At 38.1% G+C, this 17,573-nt stretch overlaps 2 protein-coding genes across 3 annotated transcripts; one reads left to right on the top strand and one right to left on the bottom strand.

The window, feature by feature from the left end:
* The first annotated feature begins 54 nt into the window (after positions 1-54).
* Positions 55-16,797, top strand: zfyve19 (zinc finger FYVE-type containing 19). Of its 2 annotated transcripts, XR_002754475.1 has the most exons (13): positions 55-232; positions 849-970; positions 1,051-1,104; positions 1,192-1,358; positions 2,307-2,449; positions 2,544-2,652; positions 3,376-3,588; positions 3,743-3,819; positions 4,015-4,116; positions 4,208-4,365; positions 15,328-15,437; positions 15,651-15,766; positions 16,230-16,797. XR_002754475.1 is itself a non-coding variant. In XM_014471446.2 (11 exons), exons 1-11 carry the CDS (start codon positions 179-181, stop codon positions 4,664-4,666), a joined length of 1,278 nt encoding a protein of 425 aa, XP_014326932.1. In that variant the 5' UTR covers positions 55-178; the 3' UTR covers positions 4,667-7,320. The 2 variants fall into 2 exon arrangements, 1 of the variants encoding a protein (XP_014326932.1); XM_014471446.2 differs by lacking the exons at positions 15,328-15,437; positions 15,651-15,766; positions 16,230-16,797 and adding an exon at positions 4,588-7,320.
* Positions 7,356-15,008, bottom strand: LOC102225027 (protein phosphatase 1 regulatory subunit 14B). Its single transcript, XM_005806141.3, has 4 exons — positions 14,609-15,008; positions 9,039-9,119; positions 7,901-7,933; positions 7,356-7,770 (listed from the first exon to the last, which is right to left on the bottom strand). The coding sequence occupies exons 1-4, from the start codon at positions 14,786-14,788 to the stop codon at positions 7,702-7,704; spliced, it is 363 nt and encodes a 120-aa protein (XP_005806198.1). The 5' UTR covers positions 14,789-15,008; the 3' UTR covers positions 7,356-7,701.
* Positions 16,798-17,573: the final 776 nt, after the last annotated feature.

The following is a 17,573-nucleotide window of genomic DNA, read 5'->3' as shown; positions in this document are numbered from 1 at the left end:
TGGACGAATCCCAAACAGGAAACTCTGCGTGACGTAATATTACCGTTTCCGGCATGCTTCCTGTTTTGATAATGACAACGTTAACCATCCCAAAACGTATAGCTAATTTTCCAAATTTTTGCCAACTATAGGTGTATTTCTCAATCGCTTGGGAAGGCATTACTCAAGAGGAGACGCAATGGACAGTCGCTGTTATGGCTGTGCATCAAAGTTTAGTCTCTTCAAGAAGGAGGTAAGATACAGCTTTTCAACCTTTGGGGAACCTTCATTACCTTGCTCTACCTGGGTTCCTTAGACATAAATTCTCGCTTAAAAATGGCGATACAAATACTGTTTCTCAATATTTTTTTTAGAAGTATGCTATTATTATCGACAGCCTTTGTCATACATAGGAAACTCTAAATTTATCAATTTAGAGTGCATGAAAAAAGATGTTCAACTAATGGAAAATATTGAAGCCAGAAATTGTGAAGATGTTTCAACACTAGAAACGTAGTGACAGGGGAGTAAAGATAAATAAAGAAATCTGATGCAAAGCAAGCTGCAATGGTTGTAATAAAAATACTTTTTGAATAAAAACAATTGAAATATTGCTCTGCTTCGTTTGGAAGGCAAATTGAAAATACCTTTAAGACATAAAAATCTTAATTTTAATGTTTGAGAGACATTTTAGAGTTTTAAATTTAACTCTAAGTTTATCAATAAATAAAATAGAATAAAAATAAATAATAAAAAAAACTCAAAAAAAGATCCAGGGACCCAGAAGAACTAATACGATTCCACCCATGCTTATTAAAGTCTGCTTAGGTAACATACAAGGTGTATTTTCCGCTAACCATTCCCTTCAGCTGGGCTGTAAGAACTGCGGACGTGCCTTCTGCTCCAGCTGTTTGAGTCTCAGTGCTGTGGTGCCTCGCTGTGGCAACACCCAGCAGAAGGTCTGCAAGCAGTGTCATGGTAATCTCACAAGGTAAACCACCTCCCCTACACACAGAAAACAAACTAAACCAATTTTTTCGTAAGCTAATATTTCACCTTCTTTCTTGTTAGAGGGGAATCTTCGAACAATGCTGGAAGATGGTCCCCTCCAGAAAACTACAAAAAGTTTGTATGACTAGACGTTTGAAAAAAACAAAAGAATCTTGTTAACAACAGGAATGTCCTAACATTTAAAATTCATGCTTTTTGCAGACGGGTTACAGCACTGGAGGCCAAACAGAAACCGCAGTCCACACAGTCTGGTGCGCATGGAGGGAGCAGAAATGGCAAATCGGTCCAAATACCAACCAAAGGGCTTAGTAAAGAAGACTACGCTATTGCTGAGAGGCTTCAAAAGCTAAAAGAAGACACCAAACCAAGTAATGCATTGAATTCATTTAGCATTTATCATCTATATCAAAGCTGATGATTTGAGTAGTTAGCTATTGGCTGATATGAAAAATTATGTAAAAATGGGATGGTATTATTTCTATTTAACCAGGAAGATCCCAATGGAAAACTGGTCAAGATAGGCAGCAGCAAGTACCAAACACAGACAAAATATAATAGAAGCACATTCAAATTTTATAGACATTACAATTAATCTAAACTATAAAACATTTGTCTGTGATGGAATTAGCCTCAAGGACTTAGTTTTGATTTAAAATCACTTAATGAAATTAACTCTGTCATTTTCCAGTCATTCCTCAACTTGTTCCAATATATGGTTCTGAGTGGACAAAAAGCTCTTTTACCAAGCTCAGTTGATGCAAGTGGAACAGAGAACATCAACTTTATTTGAAACTGAAAAACAATAATTTCTTTCTAGTGCTGATTAAGTTAACCAAACTTATTACAGCAATAATAATGTTACCCATAGCAATTATTTACTATTACTTTGATGTTTAATTGAGACATAAACAAACAGTATAAAAAAAACTTGGTAAATTTACATGAATATTTCAAGTAAAATGCATTGTTATAGTTATTGTTATGCCTTCTTTGCCTTTCTGCTCTTTAAGGGGTAACAAACATAATAAACTAATACTTGGGGATCAGTTAGTCAAGCCATAGAATAGCAGCCCAACAATAGCTCTTTTCAAAAAATGTACACGTTCATGCAAAATGAACATGAATGATAATTAAACAGCTAATTTGTCTTTCTTGTGAGTGAGGTAAAAGTATGGGAGCCTTCTTTTAACCAGCTGTTAAAAAACATGTACATTTTAAAACTTTGATCTATTTTGAGATCCAATATCAGTCCATGCCTAGCATTAATATGTTTTCTTCTTTTTAAAAAGTGTTTAATAACTTTTTATCCTCTTTAGAGTCTATCCCTTCTGAAAAGGAGATTGAGTCACGTCTTGCTGCTCTGAAAACTCCCAGCCAGCCAGTGCCTTCTTCAGAGGATATGGAGGATCGTCTGGCAGCTCTGCGGGGTCAGCCGCCTCCATCTCAAGCTCCTCGACCAGTGAGTTCCCCTTGCTAATCCTGTGGAAGACTCAAGTATAGGGCTCGGTGAAAAAAGAAAATATTTTGTAAGTTTTATGTGTTCACACATATAGGTACACCAGCCTCCTGACACCAGGACTCAAACTGAAAAAGCCAATGATTTGATTACTCAGATGGCAGAAGAAGTCGCCATTGATGATCAACAGTCAAGTCCAGAAGATGGTAAGTTAATATTTGTCTCATAAATTGTAGATATATAGTACAAGTCAAATGTTGATATGCATTCATCATTAAGGGGACATCATTGGAGAACAGAATAATGAGGAAGATGAACCTTGAACCTTAAACAACTAAATGGTAGAAACCTGGCAGTTAGGTTTTCAAAGAGGAAAATGATCCCAAACATGCATCAAAATTTGTTTTGACATGGAGAAGATAATCAAACATTAAGCTTCTGGAATCGCCCCAGCCTCACCTGTAATAAAAATGTATGAATTGTGCTTTGAGATCAGGTCATTGCCAGGATAGCTAAGAGTCTAAATGAGCTTTATTACTATTGTCACTAGCAGTCATCAAATGTCCAGCCAGGATTATGCCAGAAGCTGCAACTTGTGTAAAAACATTTCCTCAAATATAAGTTCATGTACATAAATATTTACTGCATTAGCCTTTATGTATAGTTTTTTAAAAAGCTAAATTTTCAACAAATTTTTCTCTTTAAAACTCACCTGAGTTTAATGTTGCATAAACTTACTATGGAAAAAAAATACTGTTCAAAATGCAGCATTAACAAACCATCAAATACATGCTTACTACAAGCGTAGATACACTTTTGACTGGCACTATAAGTAATAAAATGACTATATCAGCATTTGGCAGAGTCTGAAGTTACATTCATTGCTTTCTAAATAAAACAAAACATTGTTTTACTTTTCACTTCTGAAGGTGTAGATATGAATGATCTCAACAAAGGTGAAAGTGCTGCTTCAGACGAGAATCTGGAGGACAACCAGGGAGCAGTGAGACAGCAGGAGGCAGAGAAAGACCGTCTGCTTGAAGAAGCCATGAAGGAACTGAAGAGGGAGAAATATTCCCAGGACGAGATCCTTCACATGGCCAAGAGGCTGGCACAGTTAAAAGGGCAGGATCCAGATAAAGGTGCTTGGAGCCAAGAGCATTACAATCTTATCTTTCGTCCATCGGTTTATGGCTTCATTTCAAACAGCAAAACTAGACTGTGCAAAGTCTTGTTTTGCAGAAGTGTTTGTTTGCTCATGTCAGACAAATCAACCTTTTTTTGCTTCATGTTTAGTCACAGCAGAGGATTTCAGACAACCTGACAGTGAAGAAGAGACTGAGGAAGAAGCTGTGAGGAGAGTCCTGAAACAGGTTAGTCATCTAATGTTAATACTATAGATGGATGCTTAATAATAAATTTGCTGCTATACCCTTAAAAGCTTTTGTGAAGTATTTGGAATGGCCTTTATGGCCACAAGAGGCTGCTATTTGGCCATTTTAATAATTTGTGATTTCAAATACAGACATGTTTTGAAGTTTTAATCATCCTCTTGACTTTGGCTCCAGCTTTCAGAAGAGGCTGCACTTGATAAAGCCAGTGGCTACAACATACCTATAGAGCACAGCGGACCCAGGAACAGAGAAAAAAAGAAAACCTCTAAAAAACCAGTACTAAAAAAAGACCTCACAAGCAAATTCATTGTTTTCATTCCTTTGGGTGCTTAAAATTGAAGCTACTCTCCTACTGATGTGTTTAAAGACTCCTGCCCCGACGAGCCGGCCTTCTCCTACTGCTGCTGCACATCAGCCATCAGACAGCGACGACGAAGAACTTCCCTGGTGCTGCATCTGTAACCAAAACGCCACCCTGCGTTGCTACACCTGTGACGGAGACCTGTACTGCAGCCGCTGCTTTCGGTAACATGCATTAATCATCATAAACACACTACAGATTCCAGTTAATGACTCAAAATGGGGTCGTGCTTGGAAAAATCTTCAGTCTGCCCCAAGAAAAATTATTTGGAATGCAAACCACGACCCACATAAATCCCGCGCAGCTTGCTACCATACTTTTAAGCAGCATGAATATAAAGTATTTACTGTGATGAATTATCAATCCGCTCTCTATCATCTCCTCAGGGAAGGCCATGATAAATATGACAGGAAGGAGCATCACACCAGTAGCTATGCTGCTCCGAAGAAGAAGAGGAAGACATGATACTAAAGATGTTCATCTTATTAAACTCTGACCTTTCATGGCTGTAGGACTTGCTCGTTAGCCTCACAGGGAGTATTGCAGTAATGGTAACAGCTTTATAGGAATTGAAAACATTACTATAAACCAGAGCTCATCATAACACATAAACTTACAGTACCTAGCTTAAGGATTAATAAATGCCCTCTGGGGGCTTTACAGTTTTTCATGGCACAACCACAAACTTAATTGTATTTTATTGGGATTTACAGTGATACACCACCACAAAGTAGCATGTACTGTATTTATGTAACAGAAAAAAATGGATACATGGTTTTCAACCTGTAATACGACTATTTGTGTTCATCGTCTTAATATTCCACTTGAGGGTGAACCTCCATCTCATCCCAGAGTCTAACAGGTTTTTTTTCTCGGATTGCCTTCTACTTCACTTCCTCCTCCCACCCCGATATAGTATGGTACTGCCACCACAATGTTAAGTGTATTAAGAGTTTTATTTTTCACATAGATAATGTTTAAAATATTTACCAAGTAGTTCCGTTTGGTCTCATCTGAGAAGAACACCTTTTTTCTTTTTATCATGTGGACGCTCACAGTCTTGATAATTGATTTTCCCACTTGAGGTATACATTTAGTTTTTGAAGACTTTTGACATCAGCTGGTTGAACTGAAGTTTGTTTAGGGGTATCGGTGTAAAAGAAGCTGAATACATATGCTTTCCAGTTCATTTCTGTAAAATAATCTGTGGAGTGTTTGTGTTTGTCATTTATATTAAATCCCTATAAAAGACATTGAGATTTGGGGTTGTGGTGTGATAAAATCCAAAATAGCTGGAGGGGTTGATTCAGCTTGCAAGGCAAAGTGCAGTAAGGAACTTAAAAGACATTTAAAAATACTGTGCAAGATTTCCAGCAGCAGTTAGACTAAAATTAGACAAGCAAGACATGTAATATCTGAAACTTATCTTAGAATTTGCTAAAAAAAAAAGGTATTAGTTGAAGATGCTAAATGAAACACAACTTTTAGAAGTCTCAACGTGAATAAGAAGCATCACAGGTTTGTTTGAACTGTCTTAGTTTTTCATGACAAAAGAGCCTCCTCCTAAGTATACTTTGCACTCATTACTGTTTGAGTATTTTTAACTTTTTGCAGCACTTCCATCAAGCAGACAGATCATGAGCTCACCCAAGACAATGTGCGCTCATTTGCAGACTATTGTCAGCTAGATACTGAAAAGTCACAGACGAGTCTGTATGAAAGAATCACTGAGGCCTTTGTTCCCTTTGTGCTGTTGTTCTTGTCTATGTTTGGCTGTGGTTCTGACATTAGCGCTGACTCTCTTGTCATTTGATTCTAAATGAAGCAATTGTTTTGATTATTTTTAACACCAAAGCTCCTTTTTTTTTTAAAACAAAATGTGTCATTATTAAGAAAATCGTCTGGCATGTATGGATTCTTTGTCAGTGAAAGAATGAATGAGTCAGAGTCATACAAGTAACAGTAATGGAGCCCTCAACAAAAAGACCCTGGGTATGACAGTGAGAGGACCAGAGTGCTGTTAACTCATAGGAAGCCTTCACACTCTCCTCTGGCTGCGCCCTCCATTAATGGTGGCCATGTTTGCCTTTTCTGGCCACGTCAGGCACCACCCCACCACCACCACACACAGGAAATGGATGGGTATAATGGGTGCACGCTTAATGGAACATCCTGTGGCTGATTTCAGTGTGTTTACTCCTAGACCTGACATGTTGACGCCTCCATTGTTTCCATCACTCTGTTGAAAAATTCATGTCAGAAAACAGAACGCTGACGGTTATCCTTTCAGTTGTGTCCAGACAAAGTGCTGCAGGGTGTAATGAAAAGCGGCTGTGATAGTAGAGTGGTTTTATTAGTGCTGTAAATTTTGTCCAAGTAATGCAACTGCTATTCCAAGAATTAGGTTTTTTTTTTTGTAGAAGGTAATTCAAATTAAAAAGTGAACCTCATATAATATAGAACCATTATGCACAGAGTGATACATTTCAAGCATTCACTTCTATTCTATTTAGATGATTATGGCTTACAGCAAATTGCTATTTTCCGGATGATTACAGAGTACTTTATTTAAGCATATTGATAGAAAGTTAAGTGGAAGGAAACTGTGTGGTAAAAAAGGTGCTGAGGCAGAGTAAAAAGGTTGCTTGAGGTCCAGTGAACTACCCACAGTCAGGACTTGTAAGTAGTACTTGGTTTCACGACCAAGGCATCATTGTTCTCGACTGCAAGCTCTGCTGACCCCAAACCACATAGAAAATCTTTAGGGTATTGTCAAGAGGAAGGTGACAGACATCAAACACAACATTAGAAATAAGCTAAAAGCTGCTTTTAAATCAGCCTGCGTCTTCTTGACAACTTGGCAGAACTGCTGAGTGATTCCTTTTAAGGCAGTCTCTGATGCAGAAACAATTTTTTTGTTGTCGTTAGCTTTAGGTCCTAATCATCAAAATTAACAGAAACAAAACTTGAAATATGCCACTGTAATGACTGTGAAACATTTGTGTTCTCTTTTTTAATTGAATTGCAAACCCAAATAAACTTTTCAACAGTACTCTAATTTATTCAAACCTAACCTGCAGATGCATAATTAATGTCGAATAAAACAAACTGGTTCATCACTTTGTTCTAAATCTGATTATTTGCACAAACAGCCTTGTTTTGAAAAGCTTCCACTTTATTCCAACAACAGTTACCTAAACAAAATGCTTATGTACATAAATAAGAAACTGAAAATGTACACTCTTTTACTCTTACACAAAAAAGAGTCCATCTGGGTAATAGTTGTGTCATGTTTATCACTTTTACATTATTGATATTTTGAAGGGAGCTTAAATTTTAGAGTCCATAAATTGAGCTGAAAAAATTCATTCTGACTCAAGAAGGGGGGAAGAAGTCAGGAAAAGTCCCCGATGTGATATTTGCACTTCCAGGCATACAAACTCTTAACCTGTGGGGAAGAAGAGGCTCCACGTCGTCTTGGTTCTTAATTTGACCTCCAATTACTTCTTCAAGGGGCCTGACATTTTACGTAGACCTTTTATCCTGTAGAGCAGCCCGTTGATAAACTCCTGTGGGGAAGTTTCAGAGAGCAGATTTTCATTCTCTATGTTTTAAATAGACAGGATGAATGTCCTAATGAGTAAATTATTAATATTGGCTGTCTTTGGATGTGGAAGTTAAGCTTTTTTGTCACCTTACCTCTTTTGGCTTTCCACATTCCTGCAATAATTCCTGAAGAAGAAATACAGAAATAAAAAATTAGTCCAAGAAAGCAACATTTTTTGTCTATGAAGCAGGGCCACCATCAAAAGTGGAGCCACGAGTGTAATGGACATCCAGGTAAACCTGCTGAACCAACCAGGCCGTATCTTGGCTGGGGAGTCTAATACAAAATTTTATACAGACAGGAATTTAAGATTGGAGAAGATGATTTGCTTAGGACATTTTTTTTTTATCTAAACCCTTTAAATTCATTCTATAGGCACCTTTACTTTTATGCTACATTTAAAATATATTGAAACAAAATTACATCTTCAAAGGAGTCAAATTAGCAAAACAGAATTATACAATGGAAAAAGCTGAGAACGTTTAACCAGCACTGTTAAACATGATTAAAATATCTTTATTGCTTTTTCACTGCAAATGTTGCGACACTGGTTCCCAGCATGCATTTAATGTGTTAAAAGATTTCAGCTTGTGTCATAAGTACACATTTATTTAGATATCTTGTTAAGCATGGCATAAAGAGGTAGCATGACTTTAAACTAGATTGAAACAATCGATAGCTTCTAAATCAAACAAAAGATTTGATGGTTTTCTTTCTAATTCCATGTCATTCATATTGTATAAACAGAAATAGTTTTTACAAATCTACTCTTTGAGCGAATATCTTCAAATTCATCTCAGCTTTTGGACTACACTTTATTCAACAAAGTCCATTATGCAACAGGGGAAAAGGTGCATTCACTGGCTCTAGTGCAGCAAATCTGCTGTGGCACAGCAAGGGAACCAGACCCACTTTACTGTTGCCAAAGCTGCCAAGACGAGACACAATTAAGAAAAGAAAAAAAGGTCTGCCTTAGAGCTGCTTCTGTTTATTTTATGACCCCACAAAACACTTATTTGTGTAATGCAGACCACATAGGCACTTAGAGATCCTGCTAAAAATCAATCAGATGATTTGCTTTTGCAGACTTGGCATCTCTGGGAAACAAGAGGCGTTTTTATTGAACAGTTTGAAGGAAAATCTCAAATCCTATCCTAACTTAATTTACAAACTCTTTTATCAACTTTTAACACCTGGACAGAGAAGTGTTTAAACATTTATAGAACATACCTCAAGTCGAGTTCTTTGTCCTTCATCGGGCAGTTCTAGGAGTTCATCTATGTCGATTTCTAACTCTGGAATCTCTTCCTCCTAAGATGGAAATTAAAGTTATTCAGAGTATTTTTCTGCCACAATAGTACCTATATTTGAATCTCTGAGTACAGCATTAGTTTTACACTGCAAAACAGGCATGGAATATCAAAACTTTGGTGGGAGCTTTATTGTGCCGATTTTTTTCTACGTTTTCCCCACAAAGTCCTGAATTAAGCCAACTCACTTAATTGGTCTGAACTGACCCAACAGGGCGATGGTACAGGTCAGCTCCATCCTCCACCCACAGCCTTGAACTGGAGAAGGAATGAATGAACTATAAAAGCACTGTGTCATCCTTTTACAGGTAGTGGTTAAAATGTCTACACCACATAGTTAAATCATTCATAAGCCAATAGCATACGCCCATTTAAGCTTTGTATCACTTTTGTTACTGAGTGTCCCAGATAAAATAGAGCTATTCTAACAGTATAAGCAAAACTAATAAGGCCTGTTTCTCACAAAATGATTAATGAGCAGTGCTCAAGAGCACTGAGGCAGAAGGGACTCTAGTTGGCCAATGTTTACACGTACCAAGAGCAGATTTCATGGATGGGTTGCCTTTTACCATGTAGTTAAACCATTACTGAAGGATTATTCACACACGTGCTGTGCACTATATTAATTCTCAATTGGTTTGTTGTGCAGTAGCTGACAAAGGTTTTTCGATATTTTCACGTTACGAATCACAAACTTTCCCCTCTCACCCCGAGTACAAATCTGAAAAGTGTAATGCGCTTATCTATCCTGACAGGTATTAATTAAATCCTGTGTGACATTGTGTTGAGAATGCTTTTCATTACCCATGTTAGTGAAGCTGGTCACCATTGATATGAAGGAGAATGGGAATTTTTTTTTTTTTAAAGAAAACATTTTAGAGGTTACAAAACAGCTGTGGCAGGATAACACCACACACACCCAGATCTGCAGTTAAACATCTTGATAAAAGCACACCATGCCAGAATGACTCTGTTAAAGTCCAGAACTGATTCCTATTAAGAATTTGTGGCAAGACTTGGAAACTGATGTTTAGAGACACTCTCCATACAATCTGACTGAGCTTGAGATATTTTTGCAATACAGAATGAGCAACTATAACTCCATTTCAAAATTTGTTTTGTCAAATTTTAACTATAACTAAGAGCATTTTAAGTTATGAACTATAATGGCAACTTAGTGTTCATAGCAAATTCTTTTCTCATCTAAGGCAAATACAGCAAGGCGATCAATACCTATAGCCAGCTTGTAATATGTCCATGCTCCACTCCCAGAGAGAATGAGGAGTGCAGTCAGCAGAGTTCATGGAGTTATGATATCTGAAGTAAGCACTCACATTTGACAAGTATGGCCTTGTTTTTCGAGGGAATATTTTCCAGATGGGGGATTTTCTTGACTGAAAACGACTGGGCTTGCACAGCTCATGAGGAAGGAAGGTAATCAATGTGAAAGTGCTGAGTAGTGAAATAGATGGATCCCCATGGCCCCTCTAATTGATATGTGTTGCAAGTTTGAACCCTCTGTTATTTTGCTGAACTCTGCAGGATAAATCTACAGCCGAACCTTTGCTCCATGCTTCATCTTGCTGTGCTGCGAAGGCCGCAAGCTGAAATTAATTACATTGTCATTTACTTAAATTCTTTTTTTATGCAAAATAAATAAAATATGAATGTAAGAATAAATCTAAAAGCTAAAGAGAAAAGACTGTGAAAACTAATATTAAATTACTTTATTTCTTTTCATCACCTCCACCCTGACGTTTCACTGCTTCAGACAGCCATCCATGCAGAGCATCACTAAACATTAAAGAGCGATGCTTTTCACAAGTTATCACTAACCTTCCTCTAACTTACAAGATTTTATGTCATATCCAGTCAGTTTCCATCTTGTCGAGAGTTACTGCTTTAGTCTATGGAATGTTGAATATGAATAAGACCTTCAGATGCAGACGTCTCTGCAGCATTTTCTGAAGTTAAAAGACTGAACTTAGAATAAGCACTGGCACTTATGTTGACATTCGTGTATATTAAAACTTGTCTTGGAGGACAGGATTCAGAAATAAGAATTTGCAAATTAGTCATTTTAGGTAACAAAATCCACTGTGCCATCCTTCTACAAAAGCATCCCAACACAACATAAACATGAAACAATCACTGAACCCTTACTTACACATTTCCCTGTGTTTATGCTTTTGTAAAGGAAACTGAGCCCTGGAAAATGTGTCTGTTATGAGATAATGCTGGTGTGTGTTTCGGTTATCAGATCTTTCCCTTTTCCTGTTAGCAGGACCAGCTGTGAAGATGTCTAAACATTCATTAATTACCCTGAAAGAAAGATAGATTAGTTAAAAGAGGTTTTAATGTTATACAATTCCACATCTTTCTGCTTAAAAACAATAGCAGCCCAGATTTCTGGAGGGAATGCTGTTTAATTAAATTATTTTTGATTGTTCCACATTGGTCTCTAAATCACAGCCTGCAGACGACAAGGTATTTCATTGGGATTTTACCAAGTAGAGGAAGGAAAATGTGAAATAGTGATCAAAAGTCTTTGTAAATGTGTTTAATTGTCACCCGATAAGCCAAAAATATAAATCAGTAAAACTAATTGCCTTCAGAAGTCACGTAAACAGTAAATAGGGTCCACCCAATCTTTGAACCTCTCAGAGTAGTGTTCAATTCATCATTGAAAGCCAGTAAAATATATAACACAACTAACAAATGAAGGCCATCCACCCACGCATGCCGGGCAAGTAGAGATTTTATCAGAGTTTTTTATCAGAGACGCAGTCAGGAGGCAAAGGGTATATCTGGAGAAGTAGCAGAGATTACAGAGGTAACGGCTTAGGTGAGATAGTTTCTTCATAGGACAACTGTTAGTTGTATATGTCAGAAATCTGTCTTTCTTTTGCAAAGATAGAAGAGCTTAGCAGTTGATTGCAGGATGGAGAGAATTAAATACCAGCAAATCCTGGAAGAAAACATGTTAGAGGCAGTTAGTGAATATAAACTCGGTCTGAAGTTCAGCTTCAAGAAGGAAAATGTCTTTAAACTTACAACCAGAGCTACAACAGAATGGTTTGGACTAAAGCATGTGCATTAGCTAGAAAGCTTACTCAAAGTCTAGAGCTGAATCCTAACAAGAATTTGTGAAAATACCTGACTAGTGATGTTTACAGATGCTGTATGAAACTGCAAACTACAGATAACATGCTTTTTCATAAAATGTTTTGCATCAGTTTCTTCCCACTTTATAATTTTCCACATCTTTCATCACATACAATCCCCACAAAAACACTAAGTTGTGTGGTTAATTATGTGACAAAATATGTTCCAGGTGTCTTATTGCTTCCTAAATGCACTATATTTTATTAGAGTGCATTTTTTTAAACTACAGATTTGATTTCTAATGTTAAGCATAAAAGTACTGTTCAAACTTTTTTGAAATGCATTTTCCAACTTTTCAGAAGGTGTGAAGTGTGAAACTAAGGGTCCACTCCTGACTCGAGAGGCCCTTGTATGAATTAGAAATGCAGATAAATAATTTAGGCTATGACACAGGGGACTGATGGTAAATGCTTCCACGTGGAAGACTCTGAGAACCAACAGAGTAACCTTCCCCCAAGGCCCATGCAAAATTCATTACACTACCCGGTGCACACGGACAAGCCACAACCAGTTCTGCACAAGTGACTCATGCAGAACATTGGAAAGTTAAGTGCTAATTTGTCATTGAGCAAAGCATTGCTCTTAGGAAAAATATACTGAAGACAAGCATTTTCTACTTGCCGAGGTGGACACTTGTATTTTTGTTGCTATGACTTATTATCTTATCTCCATTAATCCTTTACACTCCTGCTATATACCTTCTCTAAGTTTAAAAGCTGCTTCTAACATTTTGATAATTTTGCAACCATATGAAAGACACCATCTCCTTTTGCAGCAATAGTACATTTCCTTGGCTTATGGGAGGAGGCTGCAACTAACTCTTTGCTTGATTGGTTTGGAAATAAAAGGAGAACAATTTGTTTCCACCATCTCTGGGTTAAAAGGAGGAGATCTTGTCATCTGAGAGACACTATTTCCCAGAAGCTCACAATCCTTAACGGACACCTCTAATTCCAACTGTGCCAAGCAGCCTCATGTGGGCGAAGAGACATCTGTTGCCATGGTTTCCCCTCACAGTATGCCAAGCAAGTCAATATGGAGCCTCTGACATAATTGGATTGTATCCCACAGAACGGGATTGCATTATGAAGCATTATGAAAATCAACTACAAGTTGACTGATGTTTTTTTTATATTCCCCAGTACATTGGACCAATGAATAAAAGGTTTAAAATGCAGGAATGTCTCCCTATTGAAAATGATCTTCATGTAGTATGCAATGCATGTGCTCAATACTTGAACAGGGCTTCTCTGTGAATCAATCATCCTGTGGCAATACTGATGTGTTTAGTAGGACTTAATATCAGCTTTCATATAATCTGCGTTGTTTCTCATCTTCCTCCTTACATTACCTCATAAGTTCTGAGGTTTGAGTGAAGCAAGCTTGCTGACCAAATATGAACACAACTTATATAAAACAAGGTGGCCCAACAGCAAGGGAATAACATGGCTCCTCAAATAATTACTGAATATAAATTTTGTTCTGTGCCTCTCCGCTTTTTTCTCCAAACTCTGAAACCTCACTTTCCAAATTAAAAGCAACATTTACTTTGATCTTAGATAAGAAATGTGGAGTTCAGAGGTAGCTAAAAAGAAAGGTGTGCAACAGTTGCGGCCCATGTTCTGGATGTGTCTGTGTTTGGTACCTCTTCAGGCCCTGACTCCGGCTGCAGCCCACACACCTTTAAGTCTCTCCCAAAACCTTGAATAGGCTTCGCTTCCAATTCTCTAGAGGCTCTCCTGCTTGTCCCTGTTGTTACCACACTCTTCCTTCCACTAAACTTTTCATCCATCACCCCATGTCCAGAATTCTGTAAACAGTCAGTTTCTTTAGGAATGGCCTTGTGTGCCTTAACTCAAAGACCTATGGCTGCCTTCCCCATCAATACCATATCAGAGTAATTTATCACAAGGTAAATACGAATGTTTGTCTCAGAACTGCAGAAATCTAAAGTGCAGAACTTCACAATTTGCAACAAGGTCAAATGTTTGATCAATGTGGTGTCTGAATAAATAGCCTCCTTCACATAGTTTATGTAGACAACTATATGTTCTTAAATCTGATTCCTCTCAGGCATTTTGTCACTAAAATAAAAGAACCTGAGAGCATGGATACAGCTGATGCTGCAGTCAGGCTGATGACAAATGAGTGCTTCTGAACCAGAAACTGCAGCTTCTTTCCTCCCACCCATTTCATGATCCACACATGATAGATAACCCAAGGCAGGAGCCTATGAGCTTTTCTATGGCTCCCTTTCCCTGAACCTTCTTTTCATGCATGCAGAGCAGCTGATAGCACCAGAGTGAGACAGTCCTCTCCTCCTACCTCACAGTCAAACAGCAGGTGCAGCTGCCCGTCGATCCACTCCTCAATATCCAGCCTCCTCTGCAGGTCCTTGCGGTTGTACTTCACTGTCAGCTTACCCAGCTTACGGTGTGCCGAGTCTTCTGTCTTGTCCGGCGCCTGAAACATCACCCTGGACTGGGTGCCTGGCTCTGTCGCCATGGCTGCCACGGCCTCCAGAGAACCGTGGATCACACAGACAGAGCCACAGGCTGTGACGCACTCTACACAAACTGGCTCCCCTCCTCTATATGTTGAAAGCTCTTTTTCTGATGGGCTGCTCTTCCCACACGCTGCTCCTCTTTTCTTCTATCTCTTTAATGCCGGTTCTGGTTTCCTGCCTGTCCTCGTCCTCCCTCTCGCTCATTCTCTCTGAAGCTTGTTCTCTTGCTCTCTTTCCCTCCACCTCCTCCTATTGCAACACCCACTGGCTGCACTATCAGGAGAATGGTAATGAGATATGACTCTCCATATGTGTGTGTGTGTGGGGGGGGGTGCACTTTGCAGAGTGTGTAATTGCTTGTTGTTCTCTTCTCTTTTTTTCTTATGGCAGGTAGAAGAGCATAGGTCAATTGCAGCAATAAAAAAAGGAAGAAAGGTTGAAAGGGCAATCGTCTAGGAATGATCAGTTTGGCTGAATATATGTGAATTCATATGAAACAAAAAGTACAATAATAATTAGTTTTTTCTCGATTTCACAGGTAATTGCACATAAAACAAATATCACATTCCAGTACATCCCTTACTGAAGTATCTGAAGTAATTATTGCCTTGAGATTGAAAAGTAGAAGGTTCATCCGCATAGTCTTATGTAAGTATTAAGTATTTCCCATCTTATATATTTCTTCATGTCTTGCTTCTTTGTAACCCTAAAATGTTTCAGATATCACAGTTAGATTCAAGTCACTAATTAGACTACGCCATGTCAAAAGTCTTTTGAAACTTTGATTCAGACATGGATTTGCTGATTTTCCAGAACCCTTAACTTAACATCACAAAGTAATGGCTGGACGTTTACCCACAGGATTTTCTGCCACAAACCAGAATTCATTGTTTCATCAACAATAGCAAGTCTTCCAGGTCCTGAAGAAGCTAAGCAGTCCCAGACCATCAAACTACCACCACCATGGTTATCGGCTGGTATGATGTTCTTCTATGAAAATGCTGTTCACTTTTAAATTTCTAAAGGAATGATAATTTTTTGTCTCTCCAGCTCACAAAATATTTCCCCAAAAGTCTTTGGGATCATCAAAGTGTGACTTTGGGAATTGGGAGATAGGGGTTTGAGTCCTCTTTTGGTCAGCAATAGTTTTTGCCCTGAAACTTTGTTTCAGTTGATGTTGTTTTTGCCCATTTGCATGGACACAGTCACTGAAACAAATAAGACCTGTAGTGCTTCAGCTGTTTAGAGGTTTATTGAGTCTTCTTGAAGGAGCTGCTGGTAATTTTGGTGGCTCAGCCACTCCTGAGAAAATTGTCTTCCCATTTTTGGACAAAGATTCTCAAAAAGGCTTGCTAGAGTTCCAAATCCTTAGAAATGGCTTTATACTTTTTTCCAGACTGACAAATTTCAGTAATCTTTTTCATTAATCCATTTCTTTAGATCATGCCAAGATGTGTTTCCTGACTGTAAAACAGCTGCAAGAATATCCAGAATGCTGCTGCAAGAGTTCTGACTTGAACCAGGAAATATAACCACATTAGTCCAGTCCTCAGGTCTCTTCACTGACTTTCTGAATATACTTTAGAACAACTTTGCTTGTGTATAAGTGTCTTTATGGTCTAGCGGAAAAATACATCTCCAAACTTCAGGTAGCCAGAGTCAAACACAGCGAGGCTGCGCTTCAATATTATGTTAATAAATTCTGGAACAGTCTTCCTGATGAAGTGAGGCATGCCTAGACTCTGACAATGTTTAAATCCAGGCTGAAAACAGTTATTTTTTGCTGTGCAAATAAATATTGAAAGTATTTCATCTACATTTCCTTTCCCTAATTTAAGTGGTCAATGACTTTACGATTGTTTTTCATTTGTTTTATCTTGTTTAAATTATGCTTTTTAATCTCTGCTTTTAAACTTTTGATTTTGCTGTAAAGCACTTTGAATTGTCCTGTACACTAAATGTGCTATACAAATGGTTAATTCATTCTTAAACAAAGGACACAATTTTTTTTTCTCAGAGTCAGATTGGAAATCTTTCTTCCCTTTATAAATGAAAACTTTTTCACAGCACTGTGTTTCTAACAATAGTCAGGTCCCTCCCTGACAGGTGAGCCAGGGTTCCTCTACTATGGAGGTTTCTTTGTCCTGTATATGACAGCCATTATCAGGTGTACATTTAATAAGGCTTGAAGTCAAATTGGCATCCTCAGTTACCCACTCTTACATAATGCATGGGGAAGTTAGGTACTCATGGGTGCCAAATTGGAGCCAAATGTCAAACCCAGTTCCTGAAATCAACATTGTAAAGTCGAAGGGGAACACAACTGCAAGGTCAAACATCTATCTACAAAGAGATAGTGCACAAGAAATAAGGCAGATAAGAGGCACTACAGTGCCCTTAGATCACATAGCCACTTGAATAATGGGTATTTGGGCTTTTTTCGGTATCCATCATTCATAGCTGCTGGTGTTCACTCTCTGATGCACCGTCTGTTACAAACACTGAATTATTAAGTGCTTCTAGCGACTCACCTTTCCAAGCAAACACATTCATTCATTCATTCATTCATTCATCCCATACTGGTTTTCTTGATTCTGCATGGGGAGGCTGGTTAAAATAAAACACCAGAAGAGACCCATGTTAGAACATCTCACCTCTTACCTGGCTGGGTGGCTCATTACAGTGAGAAAAAAATCAAAAAGCAGTTAAAGTCAACAAGCTGCCTCACTGTGTGGCTAAAGTGGGTAGACTTTCACCGTCAAAGCCCAGTTAAGTCCATGTATA

This window comes from Xiphophorus maculatus, chromosome 19, assembly GCF_002775205.1.
Source record: "Xiphophorus maculatus strain JP 163 A chromosome 19, X_maculatus-5.0-male, whole genome shotgun sequence".
NCBI classification, from domain to species: Eukaryota; Metazoa; Chordata; class Actinopteri; order Cyprinodontiformes; family Poeciliidae; genus Xiphophorus; species Xiphophorus maculatus.
This window is presented reverse-complemented; position numbering and strand designations above follow the sequence as displayed.